Source organism: Molothrus aeneus, chromosome 11 (genome assembly GCF_037042795.1).
Source record: "Molothrus aeneus isolate 106 chromosome 11, BPBGC_Maene_1.0, whole genome shotgun sequence".
Classification (NCBI taxonomy): domain Eukaryota; kingdom Metazoa; phylum Chordata; class Aves; order Passeriformes; family Icteridae; genus Molothrus; species Molothrus aeneus.
This window is the reverse complement of record NC_089656.1, coordinates 7,567,876-7,590,527: the sequence shown is the minus strand read 5'-3', so window position 1 is coordinate 7,590,527 and position 22,652 is coordinate 7,567,876. Positions and strand designations below refer to the sequence as shown.

Below are 22,652 nucleotides of genomic sequence, written 5' to 3'. Positions count from 1 at the left end.
GGCATTTTTCTCTTCATCACCTGTGTAGGTTTTCAAGGGCTCCTTACAGTTAGAATCAGGCTCTGATCCATCTGCTCAGGCTGTGACCACCCTTTGGGGTCCAGCTTAATGGCAACACTTAAACAATCAGAGGTTATTGGCTAAGAAGGAAAAAGCTCCCATTGCCTTCCTATGAAATTCATCAACATCTGGGGAAGTTGCCTGTGTGTCTCTTCTGCACCTTTTGGTTTGTTGGGTTTTGTTGGGTTTTTTTCCCTGCTAGAATTCTCTTCTTTAGTCATCATGCAGAGGTTGTGGCTGCACAGGAACTTTTCATAGAAGCAGAGATGTACAATGGATGGGATTCTTGGCAATCATCAGTGGTAGAAAACCAACCAGAAGGTGTCATCTTAAAATATTTTTCTAAATAGTAATCTGTGACATGAAACTAAGAAAAATAAGGGTTGTTTTGTTCCCTATGGTCATAGTCTTTGCTTTAACTAACTCTCACAATTTGATATGCTGATAGCAGCTTCATTTTCTTGTTCAAAATGTCACAGACTTTGCTCCTAAGCCAGTGTCAGGAGGGATGCTCCCTGAACAGCCTGTGTTTTCCTCAGCTGCAGAGGCAGCAGAATAGCACATTCATCACCACATCCTGAGCAGTCTCCACTCCTGTCCCAGTTTGCTAACAAGGCTACCTAAAACCAGCAGAGCTGCTTCCTGCTTTAAATGAAGCAGCTGACTTTTCCAGATGCTGCTTTCTGTGGGCTCTGTGTCTCCATCTGCTTTGGTTGCAACAAAACCTTCCTGTTTTGAAGGATCTGCTGCTATTCCCAGATGACCTTATCTGACCAGGATCCCTCTTAAAAACCAACAAACTATGCAAAGAAATAATTTGGGCAAGGTTTCCTGTTTCTGAGCTGATATTTGCACTTTTCAATTCTGTTATACTTGAAGTTCATGGCTCTGCAGTAACTGTTAAGGGTGTTAAGCCTGCAACAAGAGCCATGCTGAGTCATGCCTGTATAACTTAGATCAAAGTTACAAGGTGCCTATATAGCTTGAGTTATAAGATATCTATGTAACCTGATTTCAATATAACCTAAATCATGAGTTTTTATATATCTGTATAATCTGATACCTATCTAACCTGAATCATAGCTTTTTATACCTATGCAACCAGATAGAAATAACTTTTTATACAATGTAATGGCTAGTATATTGTTAACTAGTTGCTTAATGCTGAATAGACAAAAAAGAAGAAAAAACTCACCAGGTACCCACCTGCTTTAGAGATAGATAGGTATGGTACTAATGAAAAAATGGCAAGTGCAAAGCCAATTAGCCACAAAACACTCACCACTGGCACTGCAATAAACAAATACTTGCTCTGTAGACATTGGTCTATGGGGATTTATTTCCTGCCTAGCTTTTGGGCATCAGGAGGGAGATGCCTTGGAAGAGAGCAGTGGGGCCAGGCTGCCTTCTTACTTTAGAATAAGATATTATGATATGATATGATATGATACTGCTACTGTTTTGGTCTTTCAGCCCCAATTTTTATGCTTTATCCTTGAGTTTTGTCCTGGCTATGCAAGTTTCTGGAGGACTTTTTGGTTTCCATGCAGTACAACAGCTCAATGTAAGTGGCATTGCAGTGTGATTCACACTGAAAATAACAGCCTTGGTCCTGGCCTTTTTTTAAGAGCTCCTGGTTTTTATCATTCCCAAGTATATATCAATTCTGGCAAGGACAGAATTGACAAGTTGTTTTTACCAGGCTAACTGGACAAGTGATGAGTAAAGTAACTCCTTTCAATCTTTCCAGTGAAATATCTGGGACATTTCATTTTGATCTATTCTAAAATTTGAAAAGCCAGGCCAGGTGTTGGTATTAGCAGAGTTCTAGAAAGAGCAATGTTTGATTAATTCAAGAATGGATATAGAGGCATATAGAAGGTAAATGTATGTAAATATGGGATATTCCATTTGGGACCAGGTTTGTTTGATACAGTTAGAGAAAACCACTTGCTGTTATCTTCCTATTATCAGTAGCAAAACTCTGAACAAAAACATTGTCTCTCCCAGCCCCTCTCAGCCTGATCTTCTCAGAGGTGAAAGATCTGCCTCAGTACCAGTGTTAACTCCTGGACAGCAACACTTTTTGTGATGGGGGTACTGAGGACTGTGCCACTTCTTGGCAGCTTTGGAGAGGAGTCTATGTGCTCCCTTGTCAAAAGCAGCATCTCTCACTGGGCACATTTGTTAGAAGCATATTGATGATATATTCCTGTGAAGGCTTTTCAGGTCAGCAGCTGTGTTTCAGTGCCTGCTCACTCCTCCAGGCTGCAGCAGGAGAGCAGGAGCTGGTGTGTCACACAGGGAGCAGTGCTGGGGATGTACTGCTGCCACTGCCAACGTGAGAACCTCACATTTTTGTACTTGGAAGGGAATTAATGGATAGAAGGAATCTGGCATGAAAAAGTCAGTGACAGGCACCTGCCAGGGGTGTGGTTACAAGTGCTGCAGAATGCTTGATACCAAGAGAAGGATGTTAGTAAAAGATGCTTTTTATGGACAAGATTTGGAATGCTGGAGTTTTACCTGCCTAGCAGGAGGCTGCATATTTAGTGAGTCACAGCTGAGATAGGAGACAGGCATTTGACTTTGTTCAAAGTCAGTCAGCCCTTATTTGTCAGCATGTCAAGGACACACAAGAACTAGTTTTCATCCCCTGGGAATACCACACTGCCAGGCACTTCCCACCCAGCTGGGCACATCCATGCTTCCCTGTGCCACCAGCTGCTGGAACAGGGGCTGAGCACACCACAGCAGTACTGCCTGGGAGCTGGGGGAATTAGGCCACCCTCTACTGCCTGTGCTTTAATGCAGCTTTAATTGGGTTTTTATTGCTTGCTTCCAGCAAGCTTTGTTCCAGCCACAGGTGGGGCCACTGGTGTTTGGAATCACTGGGTCCCATATTCTATTGTTTTGTAAACCACAGACCTTAGAATGTACCCCAGTACCTGCTTTACTGAGCAGAAAACCTGTATTTTGTCTGAAACACATTTTTTTCTTGAAAGGCCTTCAACATATTTTTTAAATTCCCAAGTATCTTCAGAATTGTGTTAGAACAAGAATTGGCTTTGCCATTTAAGTGTGTATGTAGTTATGGGTTGTGTCATTATTGGATCATGCAGTAGGATCATTGTGATTATGCACAAATTGCTAAGCAGATTGCAGAAAACCCAATCAACACCAGAAAAGCAAACCCACAATTGCAGTGGAGTCTGCATTCTCTCTTGTGGCTCCTCCTGCCCAGGCTGGAGTGTGTGTGTGTCTTCACTGCTCTGGTGGCACTGACACAGCTCCAACCTCCCAAATGCCATCTGCTCATAAACCCCCTCACAACTGTTTGTCAGAAATCACTTCAGGCGAATTCATCTCTTTTCTGACACACTTTAGTAGCTAATTTTTAAGACCTAAATCCATCATTACTACACATTAGTTGTCAAGATAACAACACAGCTGTCCTCTGGAAAAAAGAACCTAAAGTACTTGAACTATCACAAAAATATAGGAGAATTGCCTTTAAATGGCCATGTTCAAAATTTTAACTGAGATAAAAGGAAGTGTAGATCAAAACAACATATCCCATCTCCAGCAGCTGCATTCTGTTGCATCATTAGTAAATTTAATTTTGTTTTGTTTACAGTGAATGAAGAGGTGCAATGATCAGGCAAAATCACTAGTGCAAGTGATTTTCATTCTCTTCAATCATGCCTTCTTCCTGACATAATTGTGCCTAACAATTTGTTGCATTCTGCATCTGGTGTTATCATCATTTCATCTTTACATTTAATGACTGCATCTTAGCTATTCTTTCAAAGATGTGGTCAGCAGCTCTGGAGGGGCAGGAAGTTGAGGAGTCAGTAATGCCAGTGAGAATTTTGAGAGTAATGAGGCAAAAACCAGCATTCACTCTGTTATACAGTGTAAATGCCTGATGTATGACTCTCACAGCATTAGTCATAAAGCTGAAGCCTCTTTACAGTTTCTGGTTTTGCCCAAAGCCTCTATTTATTCCCATCAATTCTTAATTTCAATTTTAACATCTGTTGGAAAAATCTGCCTGCCTATTGTTTCCTCTCCAAACAAAGAGAACATTTTGTTGTGGGCTGTGTTCCTATTGTACTCTGCAGTCAGTTGAGGAACACCTTGCAGGAGCCTTGTTTTATGCCTCTGGTGCTCCTGATGACTTTGAGACATCTCAGAAAGAGTTTCCTGGCTCTTTCAAGGCCTTTCCCCAAAGATATGAGTATCTGAGGAAGGGCCCTTCCCAGTCCCAAGGGGGCATGATCAATAGTTTCTGTTGCAGGTGAGTCTTAGTCAAGCACTCTGTATGAACTTGAATTTCCATTATTATGTAGAGTCCTATGTAAATCAGTGTCTAGATTGAAAGTTCCCTCAGGTGAGAGCATGGCTGTGGTGCAGATATGTCTCAATATGTGTAAAATAATAGAAAGGAAAGGAAAGGAAAAAGTGGAAAAATTAATCCCCCACCTATCTTAGATCAGTTCTCAGCTGCACCCAGTTCTACTGAAGCATTCTCACAGAATGGGTAAGGTTGGAAGGGACCATTAATCAGGTCATTAATCCAATCTCCCTGATCAAAGCAGGTCTTCTAGAATGTTCCTTTGTCTGCTCTTCAGTGGATCTTGAAAACAGAACTGCAGTATCCTCTTCAATGAGCAAAAGGGCTAAAATCTCTTTTACCACCTCCTTGATAGGAGGACACAAGAATTTTGGAAGCAGTAAAGGTAATTGCAAGAGAAGAATGGTCTATTAACATGAAAATCCAAATGCAGTTATTGGGGTTTTTTAAATATAAAGTGGCTGTTAGAACAATCCTAAAGCCACCCAGTATCTTCCTGAAGAAGCCAATATTGAGAAGATTCTGAAAAGAATTGAGAACAGGTTTGAAAAATTCAATTGTTTTCTGGTAAGAATCAATGCACTTAAGTTTACAATGGTTTAAGTTTATACTGCTACAAAAGAAAATTTTAAAGACCAAAGAGATTCCTGTCAAAAACCACCACTTATCTAACCCAGTCTGTAATAAGCCAACTAATTAACAGCAATCTACAGTTATGTGACACCATTCATCCCCTGCCATAAAAATCGTTTGCAATGCATTACTGAAATATATGCAGTAAAGAATATTATCTGCATTTTACAGTGCAGAAATGGAGGCTTAGAAAGACTCCAGTGATTGCCATGGCAACAAAGAAGATGTGTGCCAAAATAAGAAAGGTATAAGGAATGTTAGACTGTCGTATGTGGTGGTCTCCTTCTAAATTTCTTTTGTGCATCCTTGTTTCTTTCCCATGGCTGTCACATCTCTGCTGGCTTGGCTCAGCTGCTTATTCCCCACATTTCATAGACATTTTCTGATTTGCAAGCCTTATATTAACTAACGATTTTTTTCATTGCATGTAATTAAATAATTTGTTGTAGTTTAAGGTTGCCTTGTACTAAGACATGGTTGAGAAGTTTCTATTTTAAGACATTTTAAAGCACAAATAGTTTCTACTCTCAAATGAGATATGTATATGTCCATAAAAGAGAATTAGTACCATCAGCAAATTAGAATGAAGTTTTTTTTTTTTTAATTTTGGATTAGGACACTGGCTAAAACACTCTACTATTTTTCTTCAAGCTTTTAACTCTGGATCAGATTTTCAATTGGCATGAGCAGACATTGCTCCAGGAAGATCAGTGGCACAATGAAGGTCTGGTTGAGAGTGACCCAGTGAGTTTGTTATCACATGTACTCCTGCAGATGTGTGGGTTTTTCACAAGCCCACATATGGAAGGCAGGGATATCCTGGCCCTGTTGGCTGCATGCTCTTAGCTGGAATAACTGGAGCCACCAGAGCTGCGCTGTGGAGAGCTGAGGCTCCTCTTACCCAGTGGGGTGTGTTAGCACCAGGCTTTGAGCCATCACTGATGCCTTTGTGCCACCTGCATTGGAACTACTGTGATCTGTGATATGTCTGGGGACACCCAGATGAGCCAAATCCCACTTGTGGGGTTTGTTTTACCGTTGTGTTTCTTCAGTTAAAATTACTGAAATACCAAAATACAATTAATTATCTTTTAGTAGTAAGACACTAGTTCCTCTCTACATTTCCTTAGGTTTCTGTAGCTGCACTTGTGTTAATTTCTGTAAAGCAATTAATGACCTTCTGTGATTTTCAAACTCTATTTGCTCTGTGAAGTTTTGAAGTATTCCAGATTTCAAAAGACAGAGTTCTGCATATGAGCACCCCTCACTGTTTTAGTATTTCAAGGGAAACAGCAGGTGAAAAAAATCTTTTTTGGGGCCTAAGATAAGGCTGAGGGTTTTAGAAACATCTCAGTGGTCCATCTCATTCACAGGAGCAGCAGCAGTGAGATTTCATTCAAAAGTGTGAGGGCTGAGAGCAGAGAGTGAGGAAAAACACTTTCCCTTCCTTCTCTCAAACTCATTGTTCCATGTGAAATACTGCCAGTCCTCTGGACTTCACACAGACCTGCTCAGTCTTACACAGGGAAAAAAAAAGCTTGGGAAAGAGTGCAAAAAAGAATAGCTGAGGTAAAAGGAAAGTGTGCTGTGCAGGAGACTGTGAGTTACCAAATGAGGTTCAGGAAAGCACTAATTCATGCTCAATAATAAATTGGATGGATAAACATTGTAGGGAGAAAAATATTTTCCCGTTCAGGAAAATAACTGATGGTCTGCACTCTGCATGCACGTGCAAGCTGGAAAGTGGAAGGTCTCCAGCAACAAGAGCACTGCTTCTATTTCCAACATGAGGGGAGGGAAACCAACTGCAGAGGAGTTTTTTGACCAAATGGAGCTCAGGATGTCCATGACACTTGCAGCAGCAGTCACTGGCTCTGGAAATCAATGACCAGGGCTGTGTTTCTTTGAAGAAAAACGGCTCTTTACAAGGATTGGGGGAAATTAACCAAACAGTGTGTAAGTCTCATATAATGGAACACAATCTGCCCCCAGCTATTTTGCAAACAAAACAAAGAGGGGTAAATGAGTTGTCCTGATCTCAACACTGTGCCAATGTTTCACCTTGGTGAGGAAGAACTGATCTTCCCACTGTAAGCCCTGAGGAGTCCCTGAATTCATTGTACCTATTTAGGGGAAAAATAATCAAAACATCTAAATATGGGAACCTCCATAGCCATAACTTTATGGTTATGTAGTTATCCACAAACACCCCTAAGTCTTTCTCCCCAGGAATAGTCTCAGTCCATTCTCTGCCCAGCCTGTATCTGTGCAGAACCTTGCACTTGGCTTCGTTCAGATGCATGAGGTTGGCCAAGAGGCCCCTTTCAACCTGTGAAAATCCCACTGGATGGCATCCCTTTGCTCCACCTAAGTACTTAATATGTGCTAATATAAAGACACTTTATTTACAAACACACTCTGCTCTGAAAGCCTGACCTTGCCAATAAGATTCTGAGAGGGATTCAGATGTTTAACTGTAATTTTGTAACTAATTGTGATAGATGGCAACTATATGTGTATGGTTAAACACCCATGTCCGGTATAATGGTTAAATTCTGACAACATTCAACAGAAACCTCTTGGTGACTAAACTGTGAAAAACACCAATCACTTGTTTTTAAAATTTTAAAAGTTAATAGTAATAAAATGGTTATAAAAATAGTAATACAATTAGAGTAATAATAATTTGGACAAATTGAATTCAATATGAGACAATAGAGACAAAGAGTTACAGACGTCCGGGTACCTTTTTCTGGGCAACACGAGCCCGAAAAAGGACACCCGTTAACAAAGGATTAACCCTAAAAAACAACAGCCTGTTGCATATTCATACACTTCATACATGATGCATAAATTCCATTCAAACACAGGATTCTGTCTGGTCATCATCAACTTCTTCTTCTGAATTCTAACAGCGCCTTCGAGGCGGGAAGAAGTTTGTTTCTTCTGATAAGAGGGCAAGAAATTCTTTTTCTCTGAAAGATTTAGGTGTCCTGTGGCTGCTATTTCGCTGCAAGTTCTTTCTTTAAAAAATATATCTTACATAGCATAGTTTCTATTTTAACATTTTCTTATAACTCAAAACTGTGTTTAACACACTACTTAAGAGAATTAATACAGCATTGGTGTTTGTTTGGGAAAGGGGCACGGTGCTGCTGCTGCTGCTGCTGTGGAACAGCATTGGTGTTTGGGGAGCGGGCACGGAGCGGTTCCATCGCCTGTCGGAAATCCACGGCAGCCCTCTCGTGGCCGCCGCTGTTCCGGAGCGATTGCTTTGGCTTTAATCGCCGCCGGCCCTTACTGTCACAGCTGGGAACAGGCCGAGTGGCCCCGGGAGCAGCGCTGGGGCATGACACAGGCCGGTGTGTCACATCCTGATCAGGTGCTTGCTGTGTACGAACCGGCCAGGGCTGGAAGCAAAGCGGGGCGGCCCGGCGCTCCAGAGAATTCCATTCTGTTATTTGTGGGTGCTGATTGTTGGGTGCTTTTACATTTTTCGCGGTTGGCCGCTCCTCTCCGGGCTCTGTGTATCCGCTCTCGGCAGGGATGGCAGCTTGCCCGGCCGCCAGGCTGAGTGTGGAACGCCCGTTGCCGGCCGGGCCGGGGCGGTTCGTGGGTTCGGCTGTGCCGGACGGGGGAGGTTCCGGAGCGAGCCCCGCCAGCGCGGGACCAGCGGCGGCTGCGGAGGGCCCCGCGCGCCAACGGCCGCCGCTGCCGACAGCCAATCAGAGCGGGGCGCTGCCTGCCGACGGCCAATCAGAGCGGGGCGCTGCCTGCCGACGGCCAATCAGAACGGGGCGCTGCCGGCGCGAGCCAATGAGGGCGCGGCGCTGGCGCCGGCAGTTGCCCGGGCGGTTTGAAGCCGAGCGGACGGAATGGCGGAGCCGCGGCCGCCGGGACCGCAGGGGGACGGCCTGGACTCGCCGGCTGCCGGCGCCGCTCCTGCTCCCGCTCCCGCTCCTGGCCCCGGTCCCGTCCCGCGGGAGCGCCCCGAGCAGGCCGAGGGTACGGGCTGTGTGTGCCTGCGGGCAGGGAGGGCGCGGGGAGCCGGCAGGGCAGGGCAGCCGGCGCCCCGCGCTCGGGCAGTGCCCTAGGGATGCAGCGGCGTGGAGGGGACAGGAGGGGCAGCCGGGTCAGGCCATTCTACCCGGGCTGCTCCGCCGCGGTTCGGATCCCCCGCGGGCCGCGCCCCGGGCAGGGTAACGCCCGCTTGGCCGGACGGCCCTCGCACCGGCCGGACCCGCGGCCGCACCCCGGCTCGGGCCGTGGGCACCGCGCTGGAAACGAGGGCTCTGGAAATCAGCCCTACAAATCAACTCTAAAGTGTGGCGGAGTTTTTTTTCCTGTTAATGGTGAAGCTCTGGTGTGTTTCTCAGTGCCTACCACGGCGCTGCAATGGGCGGCCCGGAACGTGTGTGGGTTTGAAACTCTTCCCCAAGGGTAAGTTAAGGAGTGCTGTAGAAGGCAGGTTCAGGATAGAGCTTGGGCTGAGCAGATCTTTGGGAACAGAGGAGTGAGTGAGTGGTGGTGTGACAGTTTGTGGGGTTTGCTTTACTGCCGCTCCTCTTCCCAGACCGGCAAGGGGAAGATGCCGAGAGTGACTGGAGTGCTGACTCCTGGAGTGACTATGGCAGTCGCGGCAACCCGGGGACTACCCTGGGAAGGACTGTGCCAGACGGGAACGTGCTTTTCCCGGATATTTTTCACACCGATCATCTTTTGTTTTATGAGCGATTCAGCGCTTACCAGGATTATATCTTGGGTAAGTAATTTTTTCATACAAAAGTAAGGTAGTGCTAGTTTTCTTGTAGTAACTTTAAACAATTCAGTTTAAATGAAGTCAGTTGTATATACTAAGCTGTGAGATGCCTTTAATAATGGGGGCTGGAAAACATATAGAAAACATCCTCCCTGCTTATGCTGTAACCTCAGCTGCTCTAACTGGTGGACCAGGAGGCAGTAATTTTGATATAAGTAAATAAAATGCAAATGATGGAAAGGCAGGACTATTAGTAAGTAGTGGATGCTGTGCCTTGTTTTAGCTGGTCTTCCTAAATTTTTTTTTGTGTATTGTAAATCTGTTTTAGATAAAGCACATGTTATGTGTTTAATACCATTGTATTATCATCTATTTAGTACTATTCTGTTATCGCGACCATAACAGAATGAAGTCCAACTTTAGAGGTGGTAGAGGAACGTTTCAATCATGTTGACTTCCATTTTCCAGTGATCTGGAGGAGTTTCCTTCCATTCCTTGCATAAATGTCGTGTCTTGAATTTCTCGTAGTGGATTGCAGAGCCTCTGAGGCGAAGCGGTTCATAGCTGAGTACCTGGAGAAGGTTCTGGAGCCCTCAGGCTGGCAGGCCATCTGGCGCACCAACGTCTTCAACGTGCTCGTCAGGGTGAGTGTCGCTGCTGCTCAGGCATTTGTCTCCACTTTACATAACTTACCTCCCTAACAGACTTCTCGAAGTCTCTCAATGTCCAGGTCTTGGATGTTCAAACTTGCAGTTCCATCACATGGTTGAGGAGGGAAAACCTTTGTGGCCCCGCAGCTCTTTTCTGCCCAATTAGTGACAAAATGGCTTTCACTGGCCCAGACTGTCTCTTTGGGTTGTTTGTATCCTATGGGCACTTCGAAAAATGACCCTCAAAGGAGTCGCAAAGGGCTGTGAAGTATGGATTTGGGTTTGAGGATATTGCTTTTGGCATTTTTTGAAAACAGGAACAGAAAAAAAATAAAAGGGATTGGGAAAAGCAACTTACTGGCCTTGTTATGAGCATTATGAGGGATTTGAATGAGATTTTGGATATGGAAAATGCTCTGTAGCTGTGGAGTTGTGAGAAGCTTAACTCTGTGTTATCACTTCAGCTGAGGAGATGGCCTTGGCTGTCAGGTGCCATTTGTGTTGGTTGTGTGGGGTCAATGGGACCCAGCATGGCCCTGACTGAGGCACACCACGTTCCCCTCCCTGAGCTGGCTCTGCAGTTCTGAGGGATTTCGGAGCTGTTTGTTCCCACAGGTGGTGAATGTGAATTTCCCAGCCCTGAAGGCAGTTGTGCAGCTCAGTGAGCCGTTCCTGTGCGAGTCCCAGGACAGCAGCTTCACCCTGGAGTGCATGCAGGAGCTCCTGGAGCTGAAGGAACATCAGATCCTGCTGCAGGAGCTGTTTGTTGTTTATGATGAGTCAGGAGAGTTTGACCAGACAGCCCTAGCCATAGAGCATGTCAGGTAGGACAACTGCACCCTGCTGCTACCCAGTGGGTTCTGCCCTGAATTCTTGGGCCATGCTGGCAGCCCCACAAGCCAGGCTTTCCAAAGTCAGTCTAGTGACTGGTGCTCTGAGGAGACTGCTTTCCCTCTCTTTTTCGCCCCAGAGTTCTTTGGACTGTATCACCTGTAGACTGTTCTTTCTCTTCATTAACATTTTTCTGGATTTTTCTCTTGTCCCATTTTTCTTTCTGCATTTTGCCTCTTCCCCTAAATTTGCTCTTTATTCTTCAGGTGTCTCTTCACATATTCTGTTTTTTCTGCTTTATCATCTGTCTCTTTTCTACCTCCTTTTCTTTCAAGCACTACATGCTGTTTGAAACCTCTCTACAAATAGGCTGTGGGACTGGACAAAAAAGCTAAAATAGGAGGAATTACCTACATTGTCAGAAAAAAAGCTTAGCTGAAGGGTGATTGGCCAAAACCAAACAGCCAGAAAGCCTCAGAATCTGAAGAGTGTCAGTCTTGCTTTTCAAAACCTGGTTTTAGCTGTTCACTCCCTTTTGAGGAAGTAGAACACAGGTTATTATGAATTTTGAGCTTAGACACACAAAGTAAAACTCTTTATGCAGGTAAGCAGCAAGCACGAAGGATGACTGTGTGTGTACTGAGCAGCCTAAGGGACAGTAATATGAATTTCTAGAGAGGTGAATTCTCAGCTTGGTTACAGTGTGTTTCCAGTGCTGTTGACTCTGCTCTCTTGTGTGATTTAACACTTTGCTTCCCAAGGTTCTTCTACCGCTGCATCTGGAGGACCTGGGACGAGGAGGAGGAGGATGAGTTTGATTACTTTGTGAGATGTGTTGAGCCCCGACTGAGACTGTGAGTGCTACACATTGGCTGTTCTTAGGGCAGAACCGCTGGGAGTGTCATGGGAATAGGGACTCGCAATCAGGTGTGAAAAGCCCCTGTTGACTTGTAAGCCAAAGCAGGTTTGTTTTAACAGCATTCACTGTCTGTTGGTCAAAATCTTGTATGGAAAGAGATCACAACTGAGGCTGCCACTTGATTTCTGAGCCTTGGTGTTCCATCAGGTGGTGCCCCAAACCCAGCAATAGTCATTCTCACACTCATATGAGTTTAATCCTAATAAAAGCTGGCATGGGGTGCTCCACTTTTACCTCTGGGCATAAAATAAAAACCACAACAGAGCTGAATGTAAACAAAAGTTTGTAAATTGATCATTCTCTAGGAGGAATGTGTGTGAATCCTTCTCAGTTATTCTAATAAAGGCTTAGATATTACCTTCTAAATTGTTACTTTTTTTAATGGCTGTGCTTATGCCTTTTTTTTAGGGTGAGTTTCTGATAGTAGACAATCTCTCAAGGCGGATGGGCAGCTGTTTAGAAAGTAAAATGTTTGTATCTGTTGAGATTTTTTCTGATTTTGCTGCTTCAAATAAAATGGAGCAGTGTTGATGTAGACTGCAGAGAACCTTGTCTCAAGTAACTGATGCAGAACCCCTCAGGTTCTGTCCAGTCTCACGTTTGGTCTGTGAGGATTGTGAATGTGCCCTGTGCTGACCCCTTGCTCTGAACTGCAGGCACTATGACATCCTGGAGCACCGGGTGCCTTCTGGGCTGGTAGCTGATTACCAGTACTTGTTATCTCAATGTGAAGAGCTCTATGAGAAGTTTTTAAATGTGAGGAACAGCATATCAAGCAATGATTCAGACTCAGAAGCAGAAAACGTTTCCATGGTGGAAGGACTAAAATTGTATGACCAAGTGACGCACATAAAACAGAGGCTAAAACTGATTGAGAATCCTCTGCTGAGGTAACTGGTGGGTTTGTGCAGGGAGGAGGCTCCTAAGGGGAGTCACAGAACTCAGAGGAGGTGGGGACTGAAGGAAGAGCTGTTGGCTCTGTTACTTTTGTTGCAGGTATGTGTTTGGTTACCAAAAATATGGCAGCCTCCAGGCTAAAGGACTGAGATCAACGGGTGCCAAGGTCATTCATGTTGTGCCCTGGAACATGAAAGCAAATCTGCTCCAGCTGTTGACAAGAGACAAACTTTGCCCAGAATCTTGTGGAGCCTTAGAAATACAGGTGCAGTAGCAGGAATTGTCTGTCTGCTAATAGTTTTTCCTCTCAAGAAGCAATGTGGAAGGATAAGTTAATTTACCATGTGCAAGATACTACATTTGCAAGATACTACAGTGGTGGGATTGTTTTGTCAGTTCAAAAAAAACCCACTGTCATTTAAGCAGTAAGTAGGAAAATTGTGTGATTCAAATAATTTCTTTTAATTCATTTGTGCCTGTTGGGTATACAAGCAGCTTCCTGTGTGTAGGAAATGAGATGAACCTCTAATAACTCTACAATGAATCACTGTAAGGCATGACACTTGAATTTAGTTTTGAAATGCCCATGTCTCTTGATGCTGCTGATAATGATCTAGGGTTTGAGGGAGGAAGCATAGTTTTCTTGCTTTGGTACTGTGTAGGAAATACATTTATTTTAGAAGCAGCCATGTTTAGTTTTCGTGAATTCATACAAGACTTGCTACTTCAGCAGTTAAGAAGAGGCTGAATTCCTTGGACCCAAATGAAATGATTTGCTATATTCTGATCATTCATGAATTACAGATTGCCAGAATAGAGGTGTGGGGAACATCCTGGAGTAACTTTTAGGCTATAAATCTGATTTTCTGACTTGGCAACTGAAAAAGTGCTCTTATTATGCTTACCCTGGAATTTGCTGGGAAGCAATAAATGTGTAGTTTTTATTTACTATTTGTCATACTTCAGCATGGAATCCCTCAGTAATGTTTGTTAAGGATATCACCCTACCCTCTTTATCAAAGAACAGGATCATATGGGCACTATTTACTACTGTGGTATTTGAACTCTGGGGGTGACTCGTACCAGGAGCCAACACAGGAGTATTCAGACTAGCTCTGATCTACTTGCTGAATTGTTTGGTTTTTATTTTCTTTACCTTTTGTCATCTATTTCTTCATGGCAAATTCATGGCAAATCACTTAGGCACAATTGAAGTGTTGGCCTAGAACCAAGGCCATTGTGAAGATTGGCTTTGGGATGCTTGTGCTCTTTTATCTGGGTGTGCCCCAGTTTTCTCCTGGGGGAACAGATGTGACACAAACATCAAAGTCATGTGTTAAGGCTGGTTTTGTCTGCAGAGGGCTACAATTCTTGAATTCAAAGTAGAAATTTTGTATTATTAATGTCTTTGAAAGGGTTTCTTTAAAGCAAAAGCAGCAACATTCATTTGAAGCAAGCTCTCCAGGCATAAATGCATCCCTTTTTACACATTCTTTGGGAGCTGATTGTATTTTCTTTGTCTTTTGCAGTTCCACCGTGATCCGCTAGCAGCTGTAAATGCCTGCTATGAAGGAGACAGAGTCATCATCTGTCCTGGCCATTATTTTGTGGATGGCATGTTCTCCATTGCTGATTCAATAGAGCTGGAAGGTAGCAGGTTTGCTAGTCTAAAGGTCCTTAAACAAGTAAATGGAATGTCTTAAACTGGCTCTGTGTAAGGATTTACTCTTTGCAGAGTTTGCCAGGAGCTTTTTTCTTCAAAGTATTCCTGTTTCTGCTGTAGACCCGTGCCTAATGCAGGGTGGAGTGAACTGTTTAATTAGCTGTAGTGCAGATAAACTGCAGATTTTGCTGATTAATAGCAAATTCATAATTTCCTTTTTGTCTGCATAAATGGTGATTATATAGGCAATACAGAGGATTCAACAGAAACCTAAGGCACTTGATGGTTGTAATAATGGAAACAGAGAAGTAATTCTGAGAGGCTTCTACTAACTTAGGAGTACTTGAGAAATGTCCTTGTTCTTCTCTGAGTGTCAGAATGTGCCTCAGGGCAGCCTGAGCCCCCGTGCTGGTGCAGCCCAGGGAGTGCAGGGGGCAGGGGCCAGGATGTGCAGTGAGGATTTACTGATCCTTGCTGGGAGCAGGGGCAGCCAGCCTGGCTCTGCAGTGGGTGAAGCACATGGGTGGAGGAGGCAACTTTTGATTAACACATTTTTTTTCCACAGAAACAGAAACAACAGATGTGATTTTAGGATTTTTCTTGCAAAATATTTGTGTTTTAAATGCTTCTGCTTTGCCTAGGATATGTTGCTGTCTCTCCCTCACCATTCTTGATTTCTCGGTGTATCCCTTTGCTTTAGGCAGGCACACACTGTTGCAGTGCTACAGTCTGTTTATCACTGGAGCTTCTGCAGCTGTTCAGATACTTATTTAGTTGCATTTTTATCTTGTCAAAGCTTCTTAATGAGAAGAAGGCTGAGGGTTTAATTTCCTGCTGTTCTGGACTTTATTTTTCTTGCCCTTCTTGTTTATGAGTCATTTTCTTTCTTACCCATCTCCTGTGTGTGTTTGATTTATGCAGACACACATTGTGATAACCAGTGCACCTGCAGGACAAGGGACATGGATAAAGTGCTTTATTTATCTCAAGAATGACATTGTTCTGAAATTGTGTGTGGTGCTATTTATTGCTTTTCTAGCTTTGAGGAAACTGAAATACAAATGGTGCAGTAGCACACATTAAAGGATGAGCTACTCTATTTTAAGAAGCAAGGCATATAAATATGTATTTTTAGTGCAAACCATGCTCTGAATAAGAAGTACTTGTCAGGTATTTAATCTTCTTATAAGGACTCCTGTTAGATAGGGTATTATACCAGTAGGAGCAGGCAGGAACATGTGAAGTAGGAGCATCAAGACAAACTGCTGGCACTAATCTGAGCAGCTGGCTGCTTTGGTGGCTTTTTTGGGATGGAGGGGTGACTCATGAAAGATATGTCATTTTGCTTAGTAGAAGCTTCTATTTTTTCCCAGCTACTGTAAAGTTGGTACTGAGGTTAAAAGTATGAAAATTAGTAAATCAGGCATAAATAAAACCTTACAGGAACTAAGTAAGGTTAAAGCAGTAGCAGCTGCAGGAAGTGATGAAGATAACTTCCATGCCAGACAAGAAGGTGCTGCAGAGGCACCTGAGAGCTTCCCTTCTGCTCGTGCCAAGGTTGTGCCATGGCTGGGACTGCAGCATCAGCTGTGCTCAGTGGCAGTGGGTGACAGTGGCCTTTGGCTGCTCTGGAGCAGGGTCAGGCAGGGGCACAGCCCTGCTGGGCAGTGAGCAGCACTGGGCAGCAGGTGGATCTTCGTTCTGGAGCTGCTGCTTCAGAGGTGAGGTGTAAAGCAAGCTGAGGGCACTGTTAGAAAACTGCAGGCACTCTGCGGGACAGTCATTCCTAAAACTCCTGCTTTGGTTAATAACATCTTTCTGTAGTGGTGAGAAGTTAAACTTTTGCTGTCCTGTGGTGCTCTCTTTTTACACGCTGGAACTGCCCTGTGCCACCTCCTCTTCAGGGGTGACCATGAATCAGTAGCAGTGGGAACAGATTTCTAGGTAATATCATGTGTTGAAGTATCAATTACTTAACTTTGCATTCAATGGCCTGTCTTTAAAACTTTCTGCCAACTCTTGTTCAAAGCTTTTTATTTTCATTTTGTTTTTAACCTTTCTACTTGCATGTGGCACTGTTTATTTATTTATGTACTTGGTTAGAAGCTGGCATCCTGCTCGGGCACTTCTTATCTGTGTGTGCTTTCAGAAAATGATAGGGCTCGTGCTGCTGTAATGGATGTGGCATTATTGCTTTCCTTATCATGATTCTTGTCAGTGACAAGCAATAAAAGCTTTACATGCTCATAAATTTTCCTGTAAGTGCTTAAATGCTGACAACTGCGGATGGTTTAGTAAATCAATGTTGGCATGTGCTTGTGAAAGCTGCTTTTTAAACTGAATTAATCTGGAAGCCTGTGCAACACAGGAGCACTGAATTTTCCCCCAAATTCCATGTAAATAGGGAAGCTGAATGAAGCATGCTAACAATCTCAAGCCCTTTGCACTTTTTTCCCCCGTGTTGTGGTGTGACTGCTTTTTCCCTCTGTGTTCTTGGGAACCTCTACCTGCTGTAGTGAACTTCTGTCCTTTGAGAGCAGACTGGCCTCAATTCCTGCATCCCTCCTGCTCTGTTGGTAACTTTTGGGAGTGAGAACTTTGGCCTTGGCAAATGTGAGCTCAGTTACCCATTTGTTCAACTTTCTCAGATAACTTTGCATTTTGTTGTGTGCCATTCGAGTAAGGTAACTTTTGAGTTTAGTTTGGAGTCCCTGCACCTTGGCACAGAGGGGATGTAAGGTGTAGCCTGGCCACTTGTTGAAAATCCTATTCGAGGCATTAAAACATCAAGCTTTAAACTTCGGTCATTGATTTAAATGTCTGTTGTGTTCTGAGCACCTCATTGTCACCAGATGTTCTCTGAGCTTGTGTCTCTCACCTCTGCCCTTAGGCTATGGCCTGCCAGATGATGTCGTGATAGAAAAACAAGGGAAGGGAGACAACTTCTTTGACTGTACAGGAGCCAATATAAAGATCTCCAATCTGAAGTTAGTGCAGCATGATGCTGTGGAAGGGATTTTAAGTAAGTGTAAAAGTATCTTGACCTTTTTGTGACTCTTTCATAATTAAAGCTGGGGCCCAGTGTTGTCAAGAGGAGCCCTACAGGTATACATATCAAGTCTTCCCCCATTTTTTTAACTTGCTTATGATGTGGAAATCAAAATACCTTCTGTTTGTACTTCGTGTTGTGGCTCTTATGCTTTATTCTTCTACTGGGATAAGATCATTAACTTGATCATGGTTCTGCTGTTAAGGCAGCCTGAGTGCAGCACAGCCTGTGTCAGGCTGCCTGGAAATGGAAACAATTCTGCTTTGCACAGAGGAGCCCCCATGGCAATGTGCAGCTGTAGCTGACCCCAGCCAGTGCTCCAGTGAGGAGCAGCACATGCTGTAGGAGTGCTGTAGAAATTTGTTTCCAGCACCTTCAAGCTGACACTCAACTGAGTTGTATCCAAGGGGTTTATGGGCTGTGGCCTTGTCTTTGCAGAAGATGCTAATATTTCTCCTCAACAGACATTTGGGTTTAAAACATGTTAAAATGTTTATTAACACTTGTATGCTTGTATTTAATATCTTTTGCATCCAAAAGTCTCTTAGGAATGTAATGAAAAGAATTATTGCTGTCATAATTAAAAAAGTCAACCTGTAAGACAAATCTCCAACCAGTGCTCCCTTGTAGCAGTGTCCCTGCTTAGACCAGAAAAGCAGCATGAGTTCAAACCACACATGAGCAAATCAGTGAATTGAACCTGAAGTGGATAAAACTAAAATATCACACTGCAAAGCTGCTGCAAGGCTGTCTGTCTGTAGGAGGGGTTTGTCTTTGCAGAACTGGTTCATTCAGCAGTAATTGTTTCTGTGTATGTAGATGTCCATCATGGGAAAACAGCACTGGAGAATTGTGTGTTACAGTGTGAAACCACTGGAATAACAGTGAGGACATCAGCTGAGCTACTGATGAGAAACTCAGATCTCTATGGGGCAAAGGTACACACTCATTCTGAACTTTGGCTTATTTCCTAATTTAAAATAAAGGTTTATCTCTGGAAATAGTGCAGTCAGTCATGGGGTGGCCTGTGTTGCTCTGGAGGGAACCTTTACAAATTCATTTTGGACAGCTACATGTTACTGAATCAAGGCTGGTCTCAGGGGTCTTGTAGCCTCTTATCAAATCTAGTGAAATGTCTCAGGCTGATTTGTGTGTGATGATAGCAAAGTGATGCAGTAACAGGGGACATCTGTGAAATAATCATTGCTGCATGGCTGGTGCATGTCCTGCAGTGCTTCTGTAGTGATTCTCTGGTCTCTCTGCCCATAGCTAGTTTTCTCATTTCTGTTTCTGCAAGTGAAATGCCCTTTTTGGACACCTTTGATTCTTACAGAGGGATGATGAACACAAAAATGGACTCTGATACTCTTTGGGTATTTTGAAGAATGATGGAGCTTGAGGTATTGAGAGGGATCACTAAAGCACAAGCTCTTCAGCAGGCCTTCATGGTCTGGTGCCCCATGCTGTGGGGCCTCAGGCTTGAGTACTGCTGCTTGAGATGGGGAACAAAGCTGTGAAGCTGAGGGGTAATACAGATTTGCATTGTGCAAACTGGTAGCTGAACACAAAGATGTGCCATGGAGTGGTCAAGTTCAATGGAAAATGTGCCTAAACTCCTTGTGAGCTGCTATCAGCTGTGTCTTGCAGGGTAAAAATGTGCCTAAACTCCTTGTGAACTGCTACCAACTGTGTCTTGTAGGGTAAAAATGTGCCTAAACTCCTTGTGAACTGCTACCAACTGTGTCTTGTAGGGTAAAAATGTGCCTAAACTCCTTGTGAACTGCTACCAACTGTGTCTTGTAGGGTAAAAATGTGCCTAAACTCCTTGTGAACTGCTACCAACTGTGTCTTGTAGGGTAAAAATGTGCCTAAACTCCTTGTGAACTGCTACCAACTGTGTCTTGTAGGGTAAAAATGTGCCTAAACTCCTTGTGAACTGCTACCAACTGTGTCTTGTAGGGTAAAAATGTGCCTAAACTCCTTGTGAACTGCTACCAACTGTGTCTTGTAGGGTGCTGGTGTGGAGATCTATCCAGGAAGTGCGTGCACCCTGCTGCACAATGGGATCCACCACTGCAAGGAGGGAATACTGGTCAAGGTCAGTCCCAATCACATGGTGCTGGTTTGCCAAAAGCTAATTAATCACTGCTGCAATTAGTGCCAGTAGCTTTGGGTTGGCTCAGACCCTGCTGTGCTATGCTGGAACTCTCATCTGTCACACATGATGCCTGCCTTGCACTTGCCTTGATCCTTGCTGGATGAACCAGTTCTGCAAAGACAAACCCCTCCTACAGACAGACAGCTTTGCAGTATGATATTTTCATTTTTATCCATTCCAGCAATTCCCTGGTTTTACTTCTTATCTGCCAGAAGGAGAAAATGCCTTTCACAATGTCTCCTGTGTAGGCAAATAATCCTGCTCTAGCTAATACAGAGAACTGATTCTACCTAAAACAAGAAGATTTTTATGTCCCTGTTGCTGGACATGATGTGTTACATTTCTCTTTTGTTCTGTAGAACTTCTTGGATGAAGTTTATGAGGCTCCCAGGATAACCATGGTTAACAATATGATCCACAATAACGAAGGATATGGTGTGGTCCTGGTTAGACCAGCAATGCCCTCTGAAATGAAGGATGCTTCAGCACAGGAAACAGAAGGTACTTTTCTTTTCTGAGAAGAAACTCCTGAAATTACTAAGTCTAGGTTTTTGGATTGCATGCTTCATTTACCCAGGTTTTTGGATTGCATACTTGATAACTTTGAAATTTGCGGCTGTCGTGAAGTACCAAAGAGTGGGATGAGTTGACAATGTTATGATTGAAGAAAATTAATTCCAGGATTTTTTAATGGTGTGGCTGCTTTGCATGACTGTTGATGACATTCTGTTTCCTGCCTTAGGGTGTACACAACCTACCCAGGCAGGTGATGAGACAGCCTGTGCAGAGAGCTCCAGGCAAGAACAACCTGGATGTGTAACTGATGAGTTGGAGCTTTATAAGCGAGCTGAGACTTCTGAACAAGCTGAAAACAACTCTGAAATTGCAAATGTACTTGGGGCTACTTCTGCAAAGAAGAAACAGATACACAGGAAAAGACTGAGTGAACTGGGATTTACAGAAGCTGATGACAACTTAATGTCACAGGAAATGTTTGTTTCTGTTGATGGCAATCAGTTCAAATGGAATGGGAAGGGAAGTTTTGGTATCTTTTTTTTCTGACTATCATGATTCCTGCTGCCATTGCAGTAGGATTTGTACAGTTATTAGTTAGGTCACATGCCAAGAGTTGTATTATGGTGTTATGCTTTTATTACCCAAGTGTAATCCCTATTAAAGGACTGGGGCTGAAAACTCACTTGGTTCTTCTGTCCATCTTCTCCACACCTTAAATCTCCTGGGTGAGCTGCCTTTGTGATGCACATGTAGTACTTCTTTCCCTTGCATTTCATTTTAAGCCTGGCTGAGCTCTAGACAATGTCTTGTCTCTGTTTTTAAAGTCAGCTTTATCACCAAAGGGTCAGGTTGGAGAGCTCACAGTGTGTCATCTGGTCTTACCTCTCTGCTCCAGCAGGGCCATCCCAGAGCTCATGGCCTAGGATTGTGTCCAGGATTGTTGTGGAATGTCCCCAGTGAGGGAGACCTGCAGCCTGTTCAGTGCTCGGTCACTGCACAGGAAAGCTCTTCCTCATGTCCAGGTGGAACTTCCTGGGCATCAGTTCCTGCCTGTTCCTCTTGTTCTGTTGCTGAGAGCCTGGTCTGTGCTCTGACACCTCCCTTTGGACACTGACAGACAGGGATGGGGTTCCTTCTCAGTCTCTTCTCGAGGCTGAGCAGCCCCAGCTCCCTCAGCCTTCCCTCGCCAGAGATGCTCCTGTCCCTTCACCATCTGTGTCACCCTCAGCTGCTCCAGGAGCTCCCTGTCTCTGTGGTACTGGGGACCCAGAGCTGGGCACAGCACTGAGTGCTCCTCACTAGGGCTGAGTAGAGGGGCAGGGTCACCTCCCTGACCTGCTCAGTGCTCTTCTCAAAGCCCCCCAGGATCCCACTGGCCTTGCCTGCAGGCACACAGTTTGTGATGATGGGGAGTGGGGCTGGGCTGGGCCTCATCCCCAATGAGCTGCAGCTGTGAGCAGCAGGTGAGCAGCACTGACAGCAACGAGCCATGGAGTGCCCAGGGGCACTGACCAACACCAAAGGGAGCAGAGGGCACCCAGGGGCAGGGCATGGACAGTGAGGGGCACCCAGGGGCAGGGCATGGACAGTGAGGGGCACCCAGGTGCAATGCATGGACAGTGAGGGGCACACAGGTGCAATGCATCAACAGTGAGGGGCACACAGGTGCAGGGCATGAACAGTGAGGGGCACCCAGGGGCAGGGCATGGACAGTGAGGGGCACACAGGTGCAATGGATGAACAGTGAGGGGCACACAGGTGCAATGCATGAACAGTGAGGGGCACACAGGGGCAGGGCATGAACAGTGAGGGGCACACAGGTGCAATGCATGGACAGTGAGGGGCACACAGGGGCAGGGCATGAACAGTGAGGGGCACACAGGTGCAATGCATGGACAGTGAGGGGCACACAGGTGCAATGGATGAACAGTGAGGGGCACACAGGTGCAGGGCATGGACAGTGAGGGGCACACAGGTGCAATGCATCAACAGTGAGGGGCACACAGGTGCAATGCATTAACAGGAAGGGCTAAAAGGCTGTCCTAAAGAACAAGAAGGGCAGTTGCTTGCAGCCTTCTGAGGTGGCCTGATGGTACTGTGTATGGGCAGACACCTGAAGCCTTCTGATGAGGTAAGGTGTTCCTCTGTTTGGGGGAATGT

The 22,652-nt window shown here is 44.6% G+C and overlaps 1 protein-coding gene across 1 annotated transcript; it reads left to right on the top strand.

The window, feature by feature from the left end:
* The first annotated feature begins 8,925 nt into the window (after nucleotides 1-8,925).
* Nucleotides 8,926-21,156, top strand: SHCBP1 (SHC binding and spindle associated 1). Its single transcript, XM_066557520.1, has 13 exons — nucleotides 8,926-9,055; nucleotides 9,624-9,812; nucleotides 10,338-10,453; nucleotides 11,075-11,283; nucleotides 12,052-12,144; nucleotides 12,866-13,099; nucleotides 13,206-13,371; nucleotides 14,636-14,756; nucleotides 17,660-17,791; nucleotides 18,638-18,756; nucleotides 19,830-19,916; nucleotides 20,336-20,477; nucleotides 20,719-21,156. The coding sequence occupies exons 1-13, from the start codon at nucleotides 8,926-8,928 to the stop codon at nucleotides 21,036-21,038; spliced, it is 2,058 nt and encodes a 685-aa protein (XP_066413617.1). The 3' UTR covers nucleotides 21,039-21,156.
* The last annotated feature ends 1,496 nt before the right edge of the window (nucleotides 21,157-22,652 follow it).